This window comes from Argiope bruennichi, chromosome 7, assembly GCF_947563725.1.
Source record: "Argiope bruennichi chromosome 7, qqArgBrue1.1, whole genome shotgun sequence".
In the NCBI taxonomy this organism is placed as follows: Eukaryota; Metazoa; Arthropoda; class Arachnida; order Araneae; family Araneidae; genus Argiope; species Argiope bruennichi.
The window spans coordinates 72781340-72799904 of record NC_079157.1 but is presented as its reverse complement, the minus strand read 5'-3'; the positions used below and the strand labels follow the sequence as shown (position 1 = coordinate 72799904).

Sequence of the window (18565 nt, the reverse complement as noted above, 5' to 3'; positions counted from 1 at the left end):
CAAAGTTTTATGGCTCAGTTTTTAATCGCAGTTTTTATTGTAAAAGAATGGAATCGTTTTTTTGTTCAAAATGAAAGGTGGATAGTATGAAAAGAAGACAATATGAAAATTAAAGCTTGCGATTTTTTGAGTAGCATAAACAACTTAAGTACTTCATCAATTAAAAGATGTTTACCAATTGCAAGCCTATCTCTACTGGGTTAGAAATTAACTATTAGGACAGGATTAGAAGCACATTGTATATTGCCTATTCTACTAATATATAACGAATTTTAAAACCATCAAAACATATCTTTAGACATAAGAGCACTTAAATTCTCTCCAAATATTAATATATTTTTGATTGAAAAATGAAATTTTAAAATTAAATAACATTGAAATAAAGTTCTATATACTTTCCACTGCTATTCGCTGCATGTCTGGGAGTGAACATTTTGATGGCACACACAAACCGAAGCGGAACTTTGAATAGTAGAATACCGACCCCATGTCTTCAATAAATTTTCCAATCTGATGGGAAAGAATGAGGAACAAGTTTAATTTAACAGATTTCAATTAAAATTATTTAATAGTTAAGAATTTTTGTACAAGAATGCGGTCGTTTGCTGATGAAATAACTTAAATGTCGAGAACTATCAAAATTTGGCAAAAAAAAAATATTTGGATAATGTTAAATATTGCACTTCAAAGCTATTTTCCTGAAATTCCCTTTTTCAATTTTCTATTTCAATTTAATTAATAATTATTTTATTTTTTTAAAAAAATTGCTAAAATAAGGTACCGTAGAAATTTTTCTCTCTTCATCTACATTCAACAAACTAAAATAATATATTATTTTTGCATATAAAAAGATTAAAAAATGTTTTATTTTCTCAAAAATTTTTTAGCATTAATTTTAATTTACAAATGGTGTCTGTAATATAGTTCATAGTTTCTGATATTTTTATTGTTCCTTGAAGATATCCTTTTAAAGAAACAAATGAAAAAAAGCAGGGAAAAATTGTTTTACGAATTGTTACCACTAGTCATTTGGAGAAAACTATAATCATATTTTATAAAAAAAATATTTTATGTGTCTTTAAGGTTTTAGGTTTTTATAAGTTGTCTGTTTTCCGATTTGTTTATTTGTTTGTAGCTTGCCTTCGAAAATTTAAAGACCATTACTGCACCATAACTTGTCTGTTACTCCGAAAGACGATAAATTTCATTTTTTTTTAATATCGGAAGAATATTTTAATGGCTTTATGAATGGTAACCTCATTAGAAAAGTTTTTCTCATGCTTTAATTCACATTTTTATTGTTTGCAATAAAGAACTTCACATTTATAAAATGATTTGTCGCTTTTGGTATCCTATTAATTATGATGTTAAGGAGTTCGATTCCATTAAGTAGTTCCATTATTGGTTCGACTTAATTTAATTTAAATAGCTGAGATATAGTTTTATGTTCATAATTGCATCAAATTATCAGATATTAAAGCAATGCTATTTTAACAGTCTTATATACTTACTAGCTGCTTCTTTAGAAATATTGTTCATTTTCCTTTAAATTTGGCATGCAAAAATTGATATACTTGATTCCCTCAAGCAAACATGCATAATTATTCTAATTGAGATAGAATAAACCTATTATATTATATATATATATATTAATTCCGCGTGATTTCAATTGCCTCACATAAGTTCTGTTAATGGTGTATATGAACCCGTCTAATGGAGTATAATCTCATGATATCATAACGTTATTAAAAACCCAAATGCCAGGTTCATTTATCTTCTTATTTTCTCGATGCTGCATTTTTTTTTATTTTCAGGGCAACAATGTAGTCTATTGTTGGAAATTAGGTAAAAAAAATTTGTAATGCTATAATTCAGGGAAAATTTGCAGGGCTATTAAATTGACATTTTTAAACTTATTCACATGACTATTAATTAACTTCTGAAATATTAAAAAAAAAACTCTTTTTAAAATTTTCAAACTGTAAATATTAGTTTTGTGCAATAATATTTTCATAAGTGTGGTGAAAAAACGATAAAATTCAGTTTAATTTTTAATTAATTGAAATTCTAACTAAAATTGTAAAAAATCGCTCCCAGGTTTGCATTACTACCCTCTAAAATGTATATGTGCTAAATTTGGAACTGTGGGGCAAACAGTCTAGCCTGTCGAGAGCCAACACACATAGAGAAACACAAACGTACCGATACATATGCTGCATCTTTTTTATTAATGGAAATAATTTATACAATCATTAATACCATAATGAAAGATAAGAAATTAACTCATTGATGCCTCTTTTTTTCATTGCCTTTTTGTTCAGGATTAATTTATATCCAATTTTATAAATTCATTTTATTGCTATAATTCATATTTGATGTTTATTTCACTCTACAAAGATGTTAAAAATTAAATGTTGAAGCAAAAATGAATAAAATTAAAATTTTCTTTTTCACGAAGCTCCAAATAAGGTTCGGAAATATATTTCTTTCTTTCATTTTTTTTCCTATAGTTAGTTTTCTATATTATAATTAATTTTTTGAAGTTAAATAATTTTAAATTGTGATAATTATCTTATAAATATTCTGGAGTTTATAAAATGAACTATCAGATCTTTGATTTTGTTAAAATAAGAAAGATATGCTATTAAATTAACAATGATACAGAACTTTCATTTTTGTTTACTCTGGTACAGAGCTCATTGAGTCTTACCATCTATAAAAACTATATTATTACTGAAATTTCCGCAATTTCTTTATACTTACAGAACTCATAGGGTGAGTTTTTTGCTCATTACCGAAGTAGAAATTTTCTGGTGATTTGGATAGTATTCGGTTCACTTCAACACCACAGTATTGACCTCGGAATTCAATGCTTTCATTCAGGAATGGTACTTCTATATCCAAGCATTGGTCATATGAACCCAGTTCCGCCAAAGTACCTTCTAATATTCCAGAAGGTAATTTGGATGTTGCATCGAACACTGAAACGAATACAGATGTTTATAAATTGCATGAATCGATTTTCCTAAAGTCGATTTGTCCTAAAAAACTGAAATATTTTTAATCTCTGATAAATTTCTGAGTCGGAGTTGCATTAAGAAAAAGTGCATGAATGCAAACTGTTTAATTTACAAATCATTGTCTTCCAAAAACTTAGCTTTAATATATCAGGGCTTTAATATATTTAATTAGCTTTAGCTTTAATATATTTAATATATCATTATGTTGGGAGATTGCTATATATGTATATATATAGATAATAGATTTCGAATCCTGTCGGCTAAATAATATGTAACATTATTTTGGTTGAAGCAGAGTGCAGGTTTGAAGACATAGACGAGATTTTGCATTTTTAATTTAATTTTAATATCCATTTCGCGAAAGCATAATTATTAACAAGAAGACACAGTGCGCCATAAAAGCAGAAGGCAATAAGGAAGAGCGAAAAGGGACGAACAAATGATCACTAGTCTTATATAAGATGGGATTTCCGGCCACGCGCCAAATTCAATACACATAGTGACCTTTGACATCTTTTCAAGGGCACCGAAGGTTATCACTTTCTTTTGATACGTAGCTACTGATGGCGCATTATTTTTACAGAGGAATTAATTAAACCGAAAGTGGAATTGGATCACGAAATAAGAGAATATTTTTAGATGAAGTGACTATGGGCTAAATTAAGATAACGTTTTGGAAAGTAATTTGGATCAAATTAAGAGTTTTAAAATATCATTATATATATATATATATATATATATATATATATATATATATAAAACCTTGACCGCGGCTTTTATTCCTTAAATATTGATCATAGACACGTACTGTAAATTACAAAGTTGCGTAAAAAAAGTTTAAAATATATAGAAGCGATATGAAATTGTAAATGAAACTCAATCTTCAGTATAACTTTTATTTTTTGGAATAAATGTAACAGAAAGCAATTTTTTTTATCTTGATTTCAACCTTTGCAAAGTCAAGCGATTCAATAGTTGATTAAAAGCAATGGATTTTTTAAAATTTCATAATAATAATAATATTATTATTACAACTCTGCTAAATTAAATTTTGAAAAATTATCGAATTAAGAGAAAAATTTTGTCATAAATTTGTATCATTAACACAGTTAAAATACACAATTTTTTTTTTAACAATGTTATTTGTATGAAATTATATTATCAGAATATCACACAGAAAAGCACGGAAAGTTTTCTTAATTTTTAATTACTATACTTTAGTTAATTTTTTGGGTAATGGATACTGACTCTTAAAAATGGATAATGACTCTCCGTGTCTTCAAGAGCATGTATGCTGAATTTTTTCAAGATCAGACAAAAATGTAGATTTGCATTAAAGGTATACAAACAAATGCTTATTTGTCGAAATAAAATTGATGTTAATAAAAATCGAACTGAACATTAATTTCATGAAGATAGAGGATTTTTAAAATTTTAAATTTTTGCTATATATCTCATCAAACAAAACAAAAAGTAATATTCTAGAAAAAAAATTTAAAACCATAATGGATTTAAATTCTTCATTAAGAAATACAGTTTACAGTAGCTTTCAGAAATTTTCAAATTGATTCATTTTATTTGGATGAAATTGAATAAATAACTTACTTTCCATTGCCCAAGATCTAACATCCACAAGATCGGAGATATACCTTGCTAGTGATTCTGTACACTCATTGGATATTGAAGACTGGTCAATAATGTCTATCACAGAAGGAAGAGTATACTTTAACAAAACTCTCATCAATTCACTGATGTGATTTTCCATCTTCGTAATATTTTCGATGGTTTGAAAATTTTTACCATATTCGATTTCGGTGTAAATTCTTTTCAGAAAATTGGAGTTTGGTACACTTATATCTGCTCTACTATATTCCTTGCATATGATTATAGCTACTATACTTATTTTTAAAATTGAGAAATTATGCATTTTCAATGAAGAACGTAAATCTAAAATTCTTGTATAAGTTTTAATTGATGGCATGAAGATTAAAAATGCAGAAATTCTTTCATGAAGGCTTGAAAATTAGTACATTGATATATTCTTCTCTTCTCAAAAACATTTCAAAAAAATTCCTTTAAATGAAAACGCCTAGAAATAATGAAAGAAAAACAAAATATTATTATATTTTAGATTAAAGTTGATAAAATTTCATAAAAACGTTTTATGAAAAGAAATTTTCCACTAATAAAAGGGAGAATAATCCTTTTATGCACATGAATAAAATTTGCTTTCTAACAACTCTTCTTGCAAATAAAAAGTTTTTAAATCATCCTTTATATATTTATTCAAAATTTAACTTCAGACGCTAAAAATATGATCTCATTCAGCAAAGAAATGAAAATAAATGATATAAAAACTTTTTTTGAAGTATCTAACAAAGAGGAATAAAGAAATACGAAAGAAAAACAGACATTCACACCTCTGGAAACTTCTTTAGCTTTTCTGGTCAAGACATTGTTACGAAAATGCTTTGTAGCATTTTAATGAGTTGACGGACCGATTGTTATCCCACCTATTGAAGAAAAAAAGAAGGTGCCTTTTGTTGGAGACACGTGAAGCCAAGAGACATAACTCGTCTCAGCTTCATATCTATTAAAATTTCTGATGAGGCAAGACTGTATATGATTAGGAGTGAAAAAAAATATGGATACCTGTGTCTTCCATTCCAATTGTTGCTATCTGAGAAAGGAAAAAGTCTTTAAGAAAAACATTTTTGTGTAACACTGTATAAAAAAAATGAAGTTTAGCAAATAATAATAATAATAAACAAATAATAATAATAATAATTTTGAAATTTACTTAAAAAAATATTAACATTCTTTGTTTATATAGCTCATTATTACATACAAAGATTTACTCTGATGAGATCGTTTCAATTTTCTTTCCTTTTCAGTTCTTGCCAACAACTTACTAATAGCACACTTTGTTTCCAGCTTAAGGCATGAGTACACATTTAATTGCTATGAGTGTTTAACTTATTATAAAAAATACATACAGGGTAGTTATAATTAAACTTCCCCTATAAATAGCATCATGCAATGCAAACGGGTGAACAAATTGCAACGAAATTTGGTATATAGATTATACATTTCGAAAAAAAAAATAGTTCTAAAATGTCCACTAGAAGGCGTCTTCTCTGGAAACACAATAAACGACCAAAACGGAATGCAGAAACAATATTAACAATTATTGACCAGTTTTTGATCACCTTGTCATCAAACCATATTAAGTAAAGGCAAGGAAAAAAGAACAGTACGCTGTTTAAGAAAAACAGTTCAATTTGCAGAAACAAGAACAGATTAGGACGAAATTGCACAAGAGAAGCAATTGTTAATCATGTCCAGAATGATGTAGAGAAAAGTGATCCATGTGACCACCTCATTTATCTGCACAATTGCAAGTCGATGGACAGTGTGTCCAACAGCAGATCGTAATTGATCAGTTGTGATGCTTCGCACATGAAGCGTTATGGAGTTCTTTAAGTTAGTCAATGTCGCAACAAGATACCGTCATCATTACAGCCGGAAACATCGACATAAAACTTGACAACGAATGCAAATATTTCTTATCCTAACCTGTTTTACATAAAGCTTCCTCTTCTTCGCAAGCATGCAAATCTCGACATTTTTTTTTTTTCCCTAGAATTGACAGCTTTTTCCGGTTATTTTATTACTCGTAATTCTTGTTCAGGATTCTTAATATTGTTTCTGTATTCCGTTTTGGGCGTTTATTGTGTAAAATTTAATGTTTCTCCGGAAAAAGCACTCTCTGGTGGACATTTTGGAACTAAAATATTTTTCGAAATTCCGTGAGCGCATCTCTCGCGTATATATATACCAAATTTCGCTGCAATCCGTTCATCCGTTTGCTTGTATGATGCTGTTTATAGGGGAAGTTTAATTATAACCATCCTGTAAGAGAGATTTAATATTCATAATCAGAAAATGTCCATTATATGATATCTCAAAATTTCCTATTTAGGATCTTGTTGGAGACGGTGGGAGGGGAGATTAGAGACCCTAAGATTTTAAAATGATCAGTATATATGTTTCTTCATTGATTAGCTTTGCCTGTAACACTGCGCGGAGTAAAAAATATCCCTGTCCCTTTCGGGCCTGCGTCATTATCAAATACGAGATGTTAGCTTCTTTTCTTGTACATTGCAACTCAGACAGATTTTTTTAATGTTTAAAACGACTTATTTATCGGCAAATGAATAAAGCTAAGCATGCAAACTTCATACTTTATTTACATTTTTTTTTAATGGAGGATTGTAACAAAAGCTAATGAGCTGAGGTCTGCAATTTTTATTATTTTATATTGATGCTGATTCATAATATTTTTCCTTCAATGGTGATTATTGCTAAAGTTTCTTTTTGGCAATAATCACCAATTTTATTTTGTATGAGGCATTGCATTTTTTCTATTATTAATTTTTATTTATATTAATTTTTGAACGAAATACATTCAGATGAATTCTGTCTGTCCAATTATCCGAGTATAAGAAAACACAATAACTATAAAATGTAAAGAGCTAGACAGATAAAATTTTGTATGCAGATTTAGCATCTAAACTGTTGAACCGGAGTAGATTCGTAACCAAATCTGTTAAAGGATGACCATCAATTTTTCTGTACATTTGCAAGAGTGTAAACGCGATAATATATAACAACGTAATTGTAAATACCAATTTCGTTGAAATGAATTATTTTGAATGTGATCTTGTGGTTACAAATTTAATTCTTTAGGACAGTTTGTTTTCAATCGATCGGAAAAAAAGAGCCTAAAATTCAAATTCGATTGTCGAGTACCGGAATATAATCGCATACTAGAGATTAATCGACAGAAACAATCATCAAAGATCACACGATAGATTCAGTAAAAATACTAGATTCACACAAAAGATGAATATTTCGTAAATATTGTTCGCTTTTGCCAGCTAGGTCGCTAGGCCAGCATAGCCAAGGCCTGCAATTTTATGCGAAGGGCGAAGAGTTAGGGGACTATCGATTTTATTAGAGAGTATGTCAGAAAGTCTTAAGGAGATCACTCTCATTGGTTCATATTCTTATTTTTCAGAATCCGAGTGCCGATTTTCTGTGTTTTTTCCTAAACATTTTCATTTCTTTCACGTTTTTTTTTTCTACATAACTATATTTATTTTACTTTATTTTGCTGTGATACAAAGAAAAAAGCATTTGAGTTATGCTTTCTCATAAAACTTTTCTGACAAATTTATTTTTCACAAGTGGAATAGCAACTGCGAACAATACGATTGAGTTTGCGGCATTCATGGAGAAACTAGACAATATGCGGAACGAAATGCTGTCATAACTATTAATTTAATTTATTCTGCGTTTTGCTATTATTCTTTTTCTTGTTATGTGAGAACGTAACTCAAAGTAGCAATAAAATAATAAAACCCTAAAAATGTTTTTACACTAAAGCGATTATGGTAATCACCAGATACATTGAACCGAACTTAACATAACGTGAGTTTTCAAAATACGGTAATGCATTCAGGAAGAAATACATTATAAAAGAAAAATAGTAAAGCGTAGTAAAAAATACGTTCAATAAAACAAGTTGTGTGTGGTTACGCAAATGAGAATCAACTCTAAAAACCACGTTTCGGGATATAGTTATACCTCAAATATTACAGGAAAAAAAAAGGATGCTGCATTGCTACAAAATTGATTATTGTGTAATAAGAAATTCGTTTAACATCGAATTAGATTTAATTCAATTTCGGGAAAGGAATCACACATATTTAAATAAAGCTTATTGTAATAAATTCAAAATGCATGAAATCCTATTTCGTTTACGATTCATTTAAATTTTGCTCAAGATGTAAATTTGCATAGGCAGAAATGTTTTTTTAAATTTATTATTATTATTATTATTTATTTATTTACTTTGTCCTTATAAGGACGAGGGTCTCGACGAAGCAAACATTTACTAAAAATACTGTAATCGGGGGAAAAAAAGTACTCGAAAATTTGACTAATCCCCATGTTTCAAAAATTCCCTTAGTCATACAAACACATCGTTGAGATTTTGCTATAGTCTGTGTATTTTCAATAGGCGGTTCAAGGTCACATTTTCTACCTCGTTATTGGTTGTCTGGTGCTAGTAACGCAGTAAATAATATGACCTTGAACCGCCTACAGAAAATACACAGACTATAGTATGTCTGATAACGTAACTGCTCGAAAAGCTTAGGACTAGGCGGATGGCATTTTGCATATGATGCCTACTCGAAATTAATTAATTAATTTTTTTTTTTTGAATAAAACCCTTTAGAGGAGGTTTGCCTGCCCGTTTGACCTACCATGTCCAATCAATTGTTTAAATAATCTTAGAGATGATAGTCGCAGGGGCATGGAGAGGCGTTATGTTTGTCTGTCCGATTGCAAGTGAAACGATACTTATGTAAAAAGTCTAAATGAATAAAACTTGGTATATAATTTTAACATCTAAAGTGTAGATCCTTATAAAATTTTGAACCGAATCTGTCATTGATTTGACCATCAAACAGGCCTGTACATTCTCACGCATATAAACACTATAACTCAAAAAGCAACGAGTTAGATATATAAAATTTAGTATGTGATCTTGGAAATAGTTCTGTATCAAGTTTTGAGTTCAATTGGTATAAGAATAGGGGTCTGAGATGCATATTCGATTTTCTACAGTACAAGTCTCCTTTGGCGACCAGCTTGTTCTCCCTGTTTATTGACTTTTTAATTGTTGAATTATTAATACAAAAAGCGCTTTTTCAAAATTGTACCTTATTATTTAATTAGACTGAAAAATATGAATTTAATTGAATCAATCTTTGGGTGCAAATTAAAAAATTAATGCCCCCCCCCCAAAAAAAAACAGTTATCATTTTTTTTTTTTTTTTTTTTGCCAAAAATACGCAGATGAATGTTTTGATGGATAAGTTGAATTTCATTATAAAATTTTTAAAAAAATTGTTACAGACTTTGTTTTAAATGAATTTTTTAAAAATCTATAAATATTGAAGAATAAAATTGTACGGAAATATTAAAAAGGTAATTTCTTGAGTTTTAAAATAACACAAATCCATTATTGCGAGATAATGGATTAGGAAGATATGGTTATTAATTTCTAAAGTTAAATCATAGCGATTACCTATTTGGTGCAGTAACCGCTACAGTGTACTATTCTCTCAATAAGGTACAGTACAAGTATGAACGCAAAGCAAGTATGATAGCGTAGGAAGTATTACTTATTGCAGCCCTAGGTGATTAACAACTAAAATGAATCATTTTAAAGATTTCACAAGTCGTTATTCTTTTCTCCAATTAAAATATACCGAGCAATTTCACCTGATTGTCTACAATCAATCAGTTCACATTGTTATCTTTTTCACAGTGCTCTCTCAACCCCTCTTACTCTCTATTACTCATTGATACCCAAACAGTCAGAGATTGCAGCACTACCCCTGGGAAGGCGGGAAAAAGAAATCAGAACACTACAGACATAAACATTCTCAGCTATGTAGCATAGCGTAAAAAAATTAAATAAGCATTTTGGAAGACATTTTCGACAGAATGAAACAAAATATGACACGCAACTACAATTTTAGTATCAAGATTGCACACCAAATTACATTAACCTAAGTCGTTACATGCATTAAACCAGTATAATAAATTCCGTTTATGCAAATTGTTGCGATTTTCAGTTTTTACGTTAACGTGCATGCAAACTACGAATCTACAGGAGATTAACTTTTTAACAAATTTGGTTCAAAATTTAATATGGATTTATATTTTAGATATTAAATCTATGTAACAAATATTATTCATTTGGCTCTTGATGTTTTGTATTTATCGTGTTTAGATGTTTTCGGACAACCGTACAGACGGATTGGCTCTGAGTGGATTTCTCTCGAAATTTGACAGAAATCTACAAATTTGGTTTAAAGACTATATACCAAATTTCATATGTCTAGCTTAAGGTATTTTTGAGTTCTCGTGTTCACAGACAGACATAATGCCGAAAATATGTTTTACAGTCTTAGGGAGGTCTGAAACATGAAGATGCGTCAAAATCTTGAGTTGATTGACGTTCAGATTTTTTGACGATTACTGACTGGGCTTTCGTTTTGTTGTCTATTACATATAATATGAAAATGATTCTATCGATTAATTTTTTTAGGCAATCAAGATTTTGAGTTTCCTGTTTGTCCTGCTGCGTTATATAATACTTGCATGTGCCCAAAAAATTTTCTTTTGCTGAAAGATTATTGACTATTTTTTGATTATCCATTAGAAAATAGTGATCAGAACCTTCCATCAGCTACCTTTGTGACCTTCTAGTTTGCCGGAAACATTTAGGTATGTTTAATTCAAATTAAATCTCTTACGCATAACTAAGCATTTATGATTCTCTTAAGAAAGGAAGAGTTCGCCTAATGATGTTGATTTCCATGACATCATACAATTTCCATGACATCATACAATTTCCATGACATCATCATCAATGCCATTAGAAACTTACGTGTCTAGGTAATTTTAAATGGCACATTATTTGTTATGGTGATGTAATTCTCATCTTCTGTTTCCTTTTGTAAGCGTCTCAAATGATTAATAGAATTGTTCTACCTCAGCTTCCAAAAATAGAAGAAAATTACGTAATTAAATATAATAATTGAAATAATGAAAAGAATTTGAATTTATTGTAATGATGAGCTTTATTGTAGTAAAATGTGTAAAATTAAAAAAAAAAAAAAGAATGTCGGAATTTAGGAAAAAATTATATGACAATTAAAATAGTATCATTCAAAACATGTTTTTTTTTTAATTTAAGATGCCAAAATTATTAGAGTAATGAATTTTGAATTGTAATAATTGTGAAAATTGTGGCGGAGAAACGTTAAACTCTTGCTTAGTTTGCAATTAGGATACTAATCAAAATTTTAAAGAAAAGCTTTGAAATACTCATTTTTACCTTCTCAGCTTTAACTTTACGTGCAATTATGTATACTTATAAATACTTTTGATAAGTATAAAAATATTTATATGTACTTATAAACATTTTTTATAAACCATTAAATTGAGGTAGGCCTAGAATCTATCTTGTCTTCATGAAATCGCAGCTTCAGATTGGCTGCCTTAGCATATTTATTGCATGTGTAGGTTTGGTGTATTGTAAATGTGCTGTCGAAGGTTGCATATTCTTAAGCTAGTGCAGTGTGAGAGCTTATTGCAGTAGACTTATCCGGATACTACTGACAATAAGTGTATTTTCACTTTCTCGTATTCCAATTCTACAATATATATATATATATATATATATATATATATATATATTGTAATCGACAAAAAATTTAGACTCGTGTTTTGGTGAATCTCCACTTTCTAGTGACCCTGAATTCGAAAAACCCATTTTTAGAATTGTATCTGTCTGTCTGTCTGTCTGTGAACAAGATAACTCATAAACGCTATACGAAATTTGATGTATAGATTTTATACCAGATTTGCAGAGATCCATTAAATTTACATTGGAATCTATTCTGAGGAAATATTTTGTTTCGAATATAAGTTAACTGCACAATAAACAAAGACAAATCGATAAAATTTGCTGCACAGATTTAACATCTAAAGTATTAATCCGCAATGAGGTATTAACACCAAATTTGTAGTTTCTATCAAATTTTGAGAAAAATCTTTTCAGAGGAATTCTGTCTGTTCAGCTGTTCGAATGATAAGTAACATGATAATTACAAAAAAAAAAAAAAAAAAGAGTTGGATGAATAAATTCAGTTTACAGATGTAACATATATATTGTAGATACATATCGAATTTCGAAGCAATCTGTCAAGAAGTTGACCGCCTGACAGTCTCTACTTTTACGAAACTATATATACGATAATTAAAAAATGTAATGATTAAAATATATAAAATATGGTATGCGATTTTATTATAACAATTATAGTTCTTTGTCAAGTTTTGGCTTCAAACGGTCGATAAAAAAAAAGCAGACCACATATTCTGTCGTTTGTTACTTGTGTATTAACCGCACTCCAGCAATTAATCGTTAAAAACCGCTAATGATAGCACGCTAATATGCTTTTAAGTAACTATTATTCCCCAATATTTGGCGGATTTTTTAAAATTTGTTATTGAGTGCATGAGAAAGCTTCGGACATACCACTTCCTCTGGTTCACTCCAAGTTGATTTGAAGTGATATTAAATAATAATAATATTGTATTTGAAAATATTTTATAGGGAAAATAGGAAGTTATATAGACTATTATATAATTCATATAATAGTTTATATAATTTGCGAATACTTTGAGAATGTCTATCACAGAAATATGCAGAATGTTAGAAAAGGAAAATATTCTTTTCCAACTACTTGGAGTTACTGTTATTGGAAAAATCTTAAACCGAACCAACATATAATGATTGTAATTAACGTGTTATTCATAAATACAATATCTCTAAATAAATATTGTATTAATAAGAATGGGTAACAGAGATTGTTACAGCTACATAACTGAAATTTACAAATTAAATTCTAAATTATTCAAGCCCTTCCATCATATGAATTGATCATTTTTGTTTCCCAATATATGAAGTCCATTAATTGTATATAAAAATATGCAGCTTTCGCTTTGAGAAAGCAATTTTCTAGATAAAGCTAAACTGTAAAATTTGTTGGTGTTAGAAAAGGAAAATATTCTTTTCCGACTACTTGGAGTTACTGTTATTGGAAAAATCTTAAACCGAACAAACATATAATGACTGTAATTAACGTGTTATTCCTAAATACAATACCTCTAAATAAATATTGTATTAATAGGAATGCGTAACAGAGATTTTTACAGCTACATAACTGAAATTTACAAATTAAATTCTAAATTATTCAAGCCTTCCATCATATGAATTGATCATTTTTGATTTCCAATATATGAAGTTCATTAATTGTATATAAAAATATGCAGCTTTCGCTTTAAAAGAGCAATTTTCTAGATAAAGCAAAACTGTAAAATTTCTTGGTCATTGTTTGGAAAGCCATTCCAATGCAAGTTGTGATTTTGCGATATTACAAAGGCTGATAAATAATCTTGGCTAAAGACAAGGTTAAACTTCTTTATTGTTTACAAGCATTTCTGATACAAGCGTGGAGCTTAAATTGGTTCCGAATTTATTGCTCAATACTTTGAAACGAACAAACCTTAACACTTTGAAACAAATGGAAATATCCATCTTCGCTCACACTTGAATCTTATATTTAACAACCGAGAAGGTGATATTTTTTAATACTGTTCGTACGGGGGGGGGGTAAAACATTATCCCCTACTGTCTCTTCTCCAGCCTTTCTTAAATGTTTGGTTAATTTTAAAGAAAAGTATTTTTTGGGGAAAACAAATCTTGAAATAAAAATTGTGCCCTAAGGATATTGTGGTGAATTGCATATAAGCCAGTAACAGCGCTTCTACCCGGACAGCAGTTTTGGTAAAATCGGATCGTTACTGGACTGCTAACCAAAAGGTCCCTGGTTCTATCCTCCGAGCATCTCTCACCTCTAAGATATAATTAATCTTAATATAATAAATGGGGAAAAATTTAGAGAACGTAGTAAGAGGAAAAGCCTTCGAGTTATTTAAATTTTAATACTTTAAATACAGATAGAACATTGGATGATACAAAGTGACAATTAAATTACATATAGAATATTTTGCCTAAATTAAAATTCTTAATTTTTTCCTGAAAAATAATTATTGAAACATAAATTCTGCTTCAAAGATTTACTTATATTCGATATTGTTTACTTACGTTTAAGAAATAAATGGGAATGGTTATTGTTAGAGAAAAATTATTATTCATTATTTATATTTTTTGTATATATTGTATCACATGAAGCATATATTTTAATTCTAAATTGTGCAATGATTCGAATTTGTATCATTGTTATGTTTGCCGTAATTCAATTCATTTTGACTAATTTGATAAATGATTGTTTTAATGGTCGAGTGACAAAATAATTTACTTGATTTGAAAGGAAAACTATCTGTAAAGAAATTCTGCGAAAACAATATTTAGTTTTTAAATTGATTTTAGCGTTAAAAAAAAACTTTGAAATAGGAATACATCAAAGCTAAATTTATACGCTATTTGTCCAGCATCCACTTTTTTAAAAAAAATTTAACGCATTCAACAGAAAATTAAAAAAAAAAAATCATGCAGTGCACGATTAACTAGAATACTATTTTGTGTTTTACTGGTGTTTACAGTTTAAAGTGTGATTTTTAGCATTCTTAAGAGTTTTTATGACGCATAAAATCTATATAAAATAGCGATTCGAAACACATTTCCAGTCACGCTTTCTATAAATTTTCTTAGAAACTTTCCCACCTATTTTGCATTATTTTTCTATTCTAATCATACATTCACACTGTCAAATAAAAAGAGTGAAATATTGTTTAATAAAAATTCATGAAGGGTAAAAAAAGACATTTCTTAGGAGCAGACACGATTTTCAAAATCATTTTTATTCATATTTTTGTTTAATATAAATTTGCAAAATAGTACAAAATAAAATTTCTTGCATAATGAAAGAAAATAAGATATTTCTACAATAACATCAATAACAGTATTGTATAATCACTGTTATAAATATGAATGCAAGTAGGAATATCATGAAGAAGGGTGCGATCTCCTCCAACCCCCCGCAGATTTCTTTTCCAAGTCTGCACTCAATATCTTATTCTGCACGTTGGCAACATTTTATTACGGTTAAAAAGGAGACGGAGAAATTTTATTTTTCAAGTCTGTATTTCTATGAAATATATTTTTATTATATTTAGGTGAAATAATTTAGTTAAGGAAATAAAAATCTTTTTGGGTCTCTGAAATCATTAAACTTTGTTTTTTATTCAACAAAAATGCCGATTTTCTTTCATGTGAATATAATATTCGTCAAAAGTAGGTATATTTTATGAAAAGAGAGGTATACTGTATCACTAACTTACTTTTTTTATTAATGATAAAAAATGTAAGTTATTTTTGTATTGGTAAATAGATAGTTCATATTACTATTTTAAATATCTATCTATACTCTTGAGTAGACACATATTTTATTAAATAATCAGTATTATTATTCGACAAATGCAAAGATGATAAAGGCTAACAATTATACGGTAATCAAATGCATAAAAATATATCACGAAAAATTTTCAATCACCGAAAGTGATTTATATTATTTTTAGATCATAACAATTTTTCGAATTGCGCATGCACTAAACCAAGAAAAAAAAAAAAGAGACGAATTTCTAGTTATTAAACTTTATTTTAAAAATAACAGAAATAACCCGGCTGCATGGAGAGGATTCAAATTAGGAGAAAATGAAAGTGTCAATTTCTGGAATTAACAGAAAGTTTCACAGTACGTTACAGGAGTTATAATACATTGGGCGCTAGTTGTGTGAGGCTAGTGTGTCGAGAGAAATGGGAAATATTTATTTAATCTTTTTAATGTCAAAAAAAATTAATTAAAAATGATAACCATATCATCTTTCTTAGTTTCTTAAAATTTATCTAGTTATTTTTCAACTTTCAGAAAATATCCAAAGGATTTTATTTACAGTGACGACTAATAGGGACATTTTTAATTTGAATTCGTCGGTAATTCATTTTTTTCTTTGATCTTTTGAATTTTCTATTAAAATGACATTAGGCTTAGGCGAATATATTTCTGTTAAAATAATGTGAAATTAAATATTATATTAACTCTGAATTGTTGTCATTGCTGACGTCTGTACGATTTACTATCTGTACTGAAATGCGTGTCTTTACTTATATGTTTGTATAAATATTGTTTCAATGATTATAAGGAAATAGTTTTAAAATCCTTTAATTTAATGAAACAGATCATAGAAAATTTCATAAGAAAAAGAAATTAGGGATTGAAAATCTATTTTCTGACAGTTCCAAAGCTTTTTTCACCCTCTTTCACCTTGAATGTTTCTGTTATCCCTCATGAATTTTAATGAGAAATAATTTGATTCTGTCAAGTCAGTATAGCAGTTAAACTTGCAAGAGTTCTGCAATTAATTTTAATACCTGCAATAGTTGCAGAATCGTTTTCTTGAATGTTAATCCTATGTTCAAACGCAATTTTCGGAGAAGTTTCCAAATATTTTGTAACTGGAGTAGTTTTCCATCCATGTTGAATTAGTTGCTATTAAAACAGGAACTTAAAAAGATTTTGAATGAGCCTTTTTTTTTTAATATAAAGATATTTCAATACGATCTTCGTTTTAAAATTAAGCAGAATCTATACTACTAATAAAGATGAATGTGTGTGAGAGTGCGTGTGCTGGCGTTCAACCGACCCGATAATTTGACCTAGAACTACCAAATTTCACACATATATATTTTGGAGGGTGAGAATTGCACCTAGGGGCATTTTTTATTGAAATTTTAATTGATTAAAATTATGCTAAATTTTGGCGGTTTTCGGTGATAACTTCCAAAAATATCACAGTAGAAAAATAATTTTTATTTCATCTCAAATTCGAAAAATTATCTTTTCAACGACCCAATTTAATTGCCGCACACATATTTCTAGAATTTTATCAATTTTTTTAAAAAAATATTCTTGCCTCATTCTTAACGGTAGATTAAATTGTTATTCTAATAATCAAGCCGTTTTCATTGTTTCATCAAGTAATGTGATTTTCTTCTCAGTCGAGTGTTAAAAAAGGATTATTTTTTTTTAATATTGTATATTTACAAAACGAATTAAAAATTGAAGTTAGAATAAAGCGAAAATTAAATAATAGATGATTAAAAGATATATTTAAGTTTTTAGTAGTTCTATGATGTTATGACGTTATTAAAATAACGCGACTTTAATGTTTAATAATTTGGTAGAATCATGGACATGAAGTTATATTTAAACGATTTATTTGAAATTAAATATAATCAGTATTTACGGAGAACCAGCTGGTCGCAACGGAAGAACTCTACTAATAATAAATATGAAGGTGTGTTTCTACGTCTGTATGCTGACATTCGATAAGCCAAGCCGTTTTTTTCTAGAGCTGTCGAACTTGGCACATATATACTTTGGAGGGTAAAAATGCGTAGTGCGGAGAAATTTTGTGACATTAGTTACAATTTTAATTAACTAAAAAAATTAGCAAATTTCTGATTTTTTTGGTGATGTTCTGAAAATATTGTAATGCAATTTTTTTTTATTGAGTAAAAAGAAGGAAAGGAATGTTTAAATTTTGTGAATATTTCAAGAGTAGAATTTAAATAGAAGCTATTTTATTAACTTTTAAAATGGTTATTGCCATATTCAAAAGTATTTCAGATATGAATTTTTAGATTAATTAATGATGCTTTTTTCTTTAAAAGACAGTGACATATGTGAGAATTGAGATATTTTAAACAAATGCTCTCAACTAAGAGCTTGGACCAAAACTAATTTAAAAAAGCTATATGAGATTTATTATTATTCCCAAAAATAAATTGCGTCTTGATAGAATTTTTCGCATTT

The 18565-nt window shown here is 28.6% G+C and overlaps 1 protein-coding gene across 1 annotated transcript; it reads right to left on the bottom strand.

Moving 5' to 3' along the window:
* Positions 1-387: 387 nt before the first annotated feature.
* LOC129975429 (nose resistant to fluoxetine protein 6-like) lies at positions 388-4876 on the bottom strand. The gene is made up of 3 exons (XM_056088492.1): positions 4626-4876; positions 2764-2981; positions 388-510 (listed from the first exon to the last, which is right to left on the bottom strand). The coding sequence occupies exons 1-3, from the start codon at positions 4783-4785 to the stop codon at positions 388-390; spliced, it is 501 nt and encodes a 166-aa protein (XP_055944467.1). The 5' UTR covers positions 4786-4876.
* Between the last annotated feature and the right edge of the window lie 13689 nt (positions 4877-18565).

What these genes read in the sequence shown, in the direction of transcription:
- LOC129975429 (XM_056088492.1), bottom strand. Translation starts at nt 4,785, where the DNA reads ATGGAAAATCACATCAGTGAATTGATGAGAGTTTTGTTAAAGTATACT. An exon ending in TAGATCTTGGGCAATGGAAA is followed by an intron (nt 2,982 to 4,625) that starts GTAAGTTATTTA and finishes TATTCGTTTCAG; the next exon opens with TGTTCGATGCAACATCCAAA. An exon ending in AAACTCACCCTATGAGTTCT is followed by an intron (nt 511 to 2,763) that starts GTAAGTATAAAG and finishes CTTTCCCATCAG; the next exon opens with ATTGGAAAATTTATTGAAGA.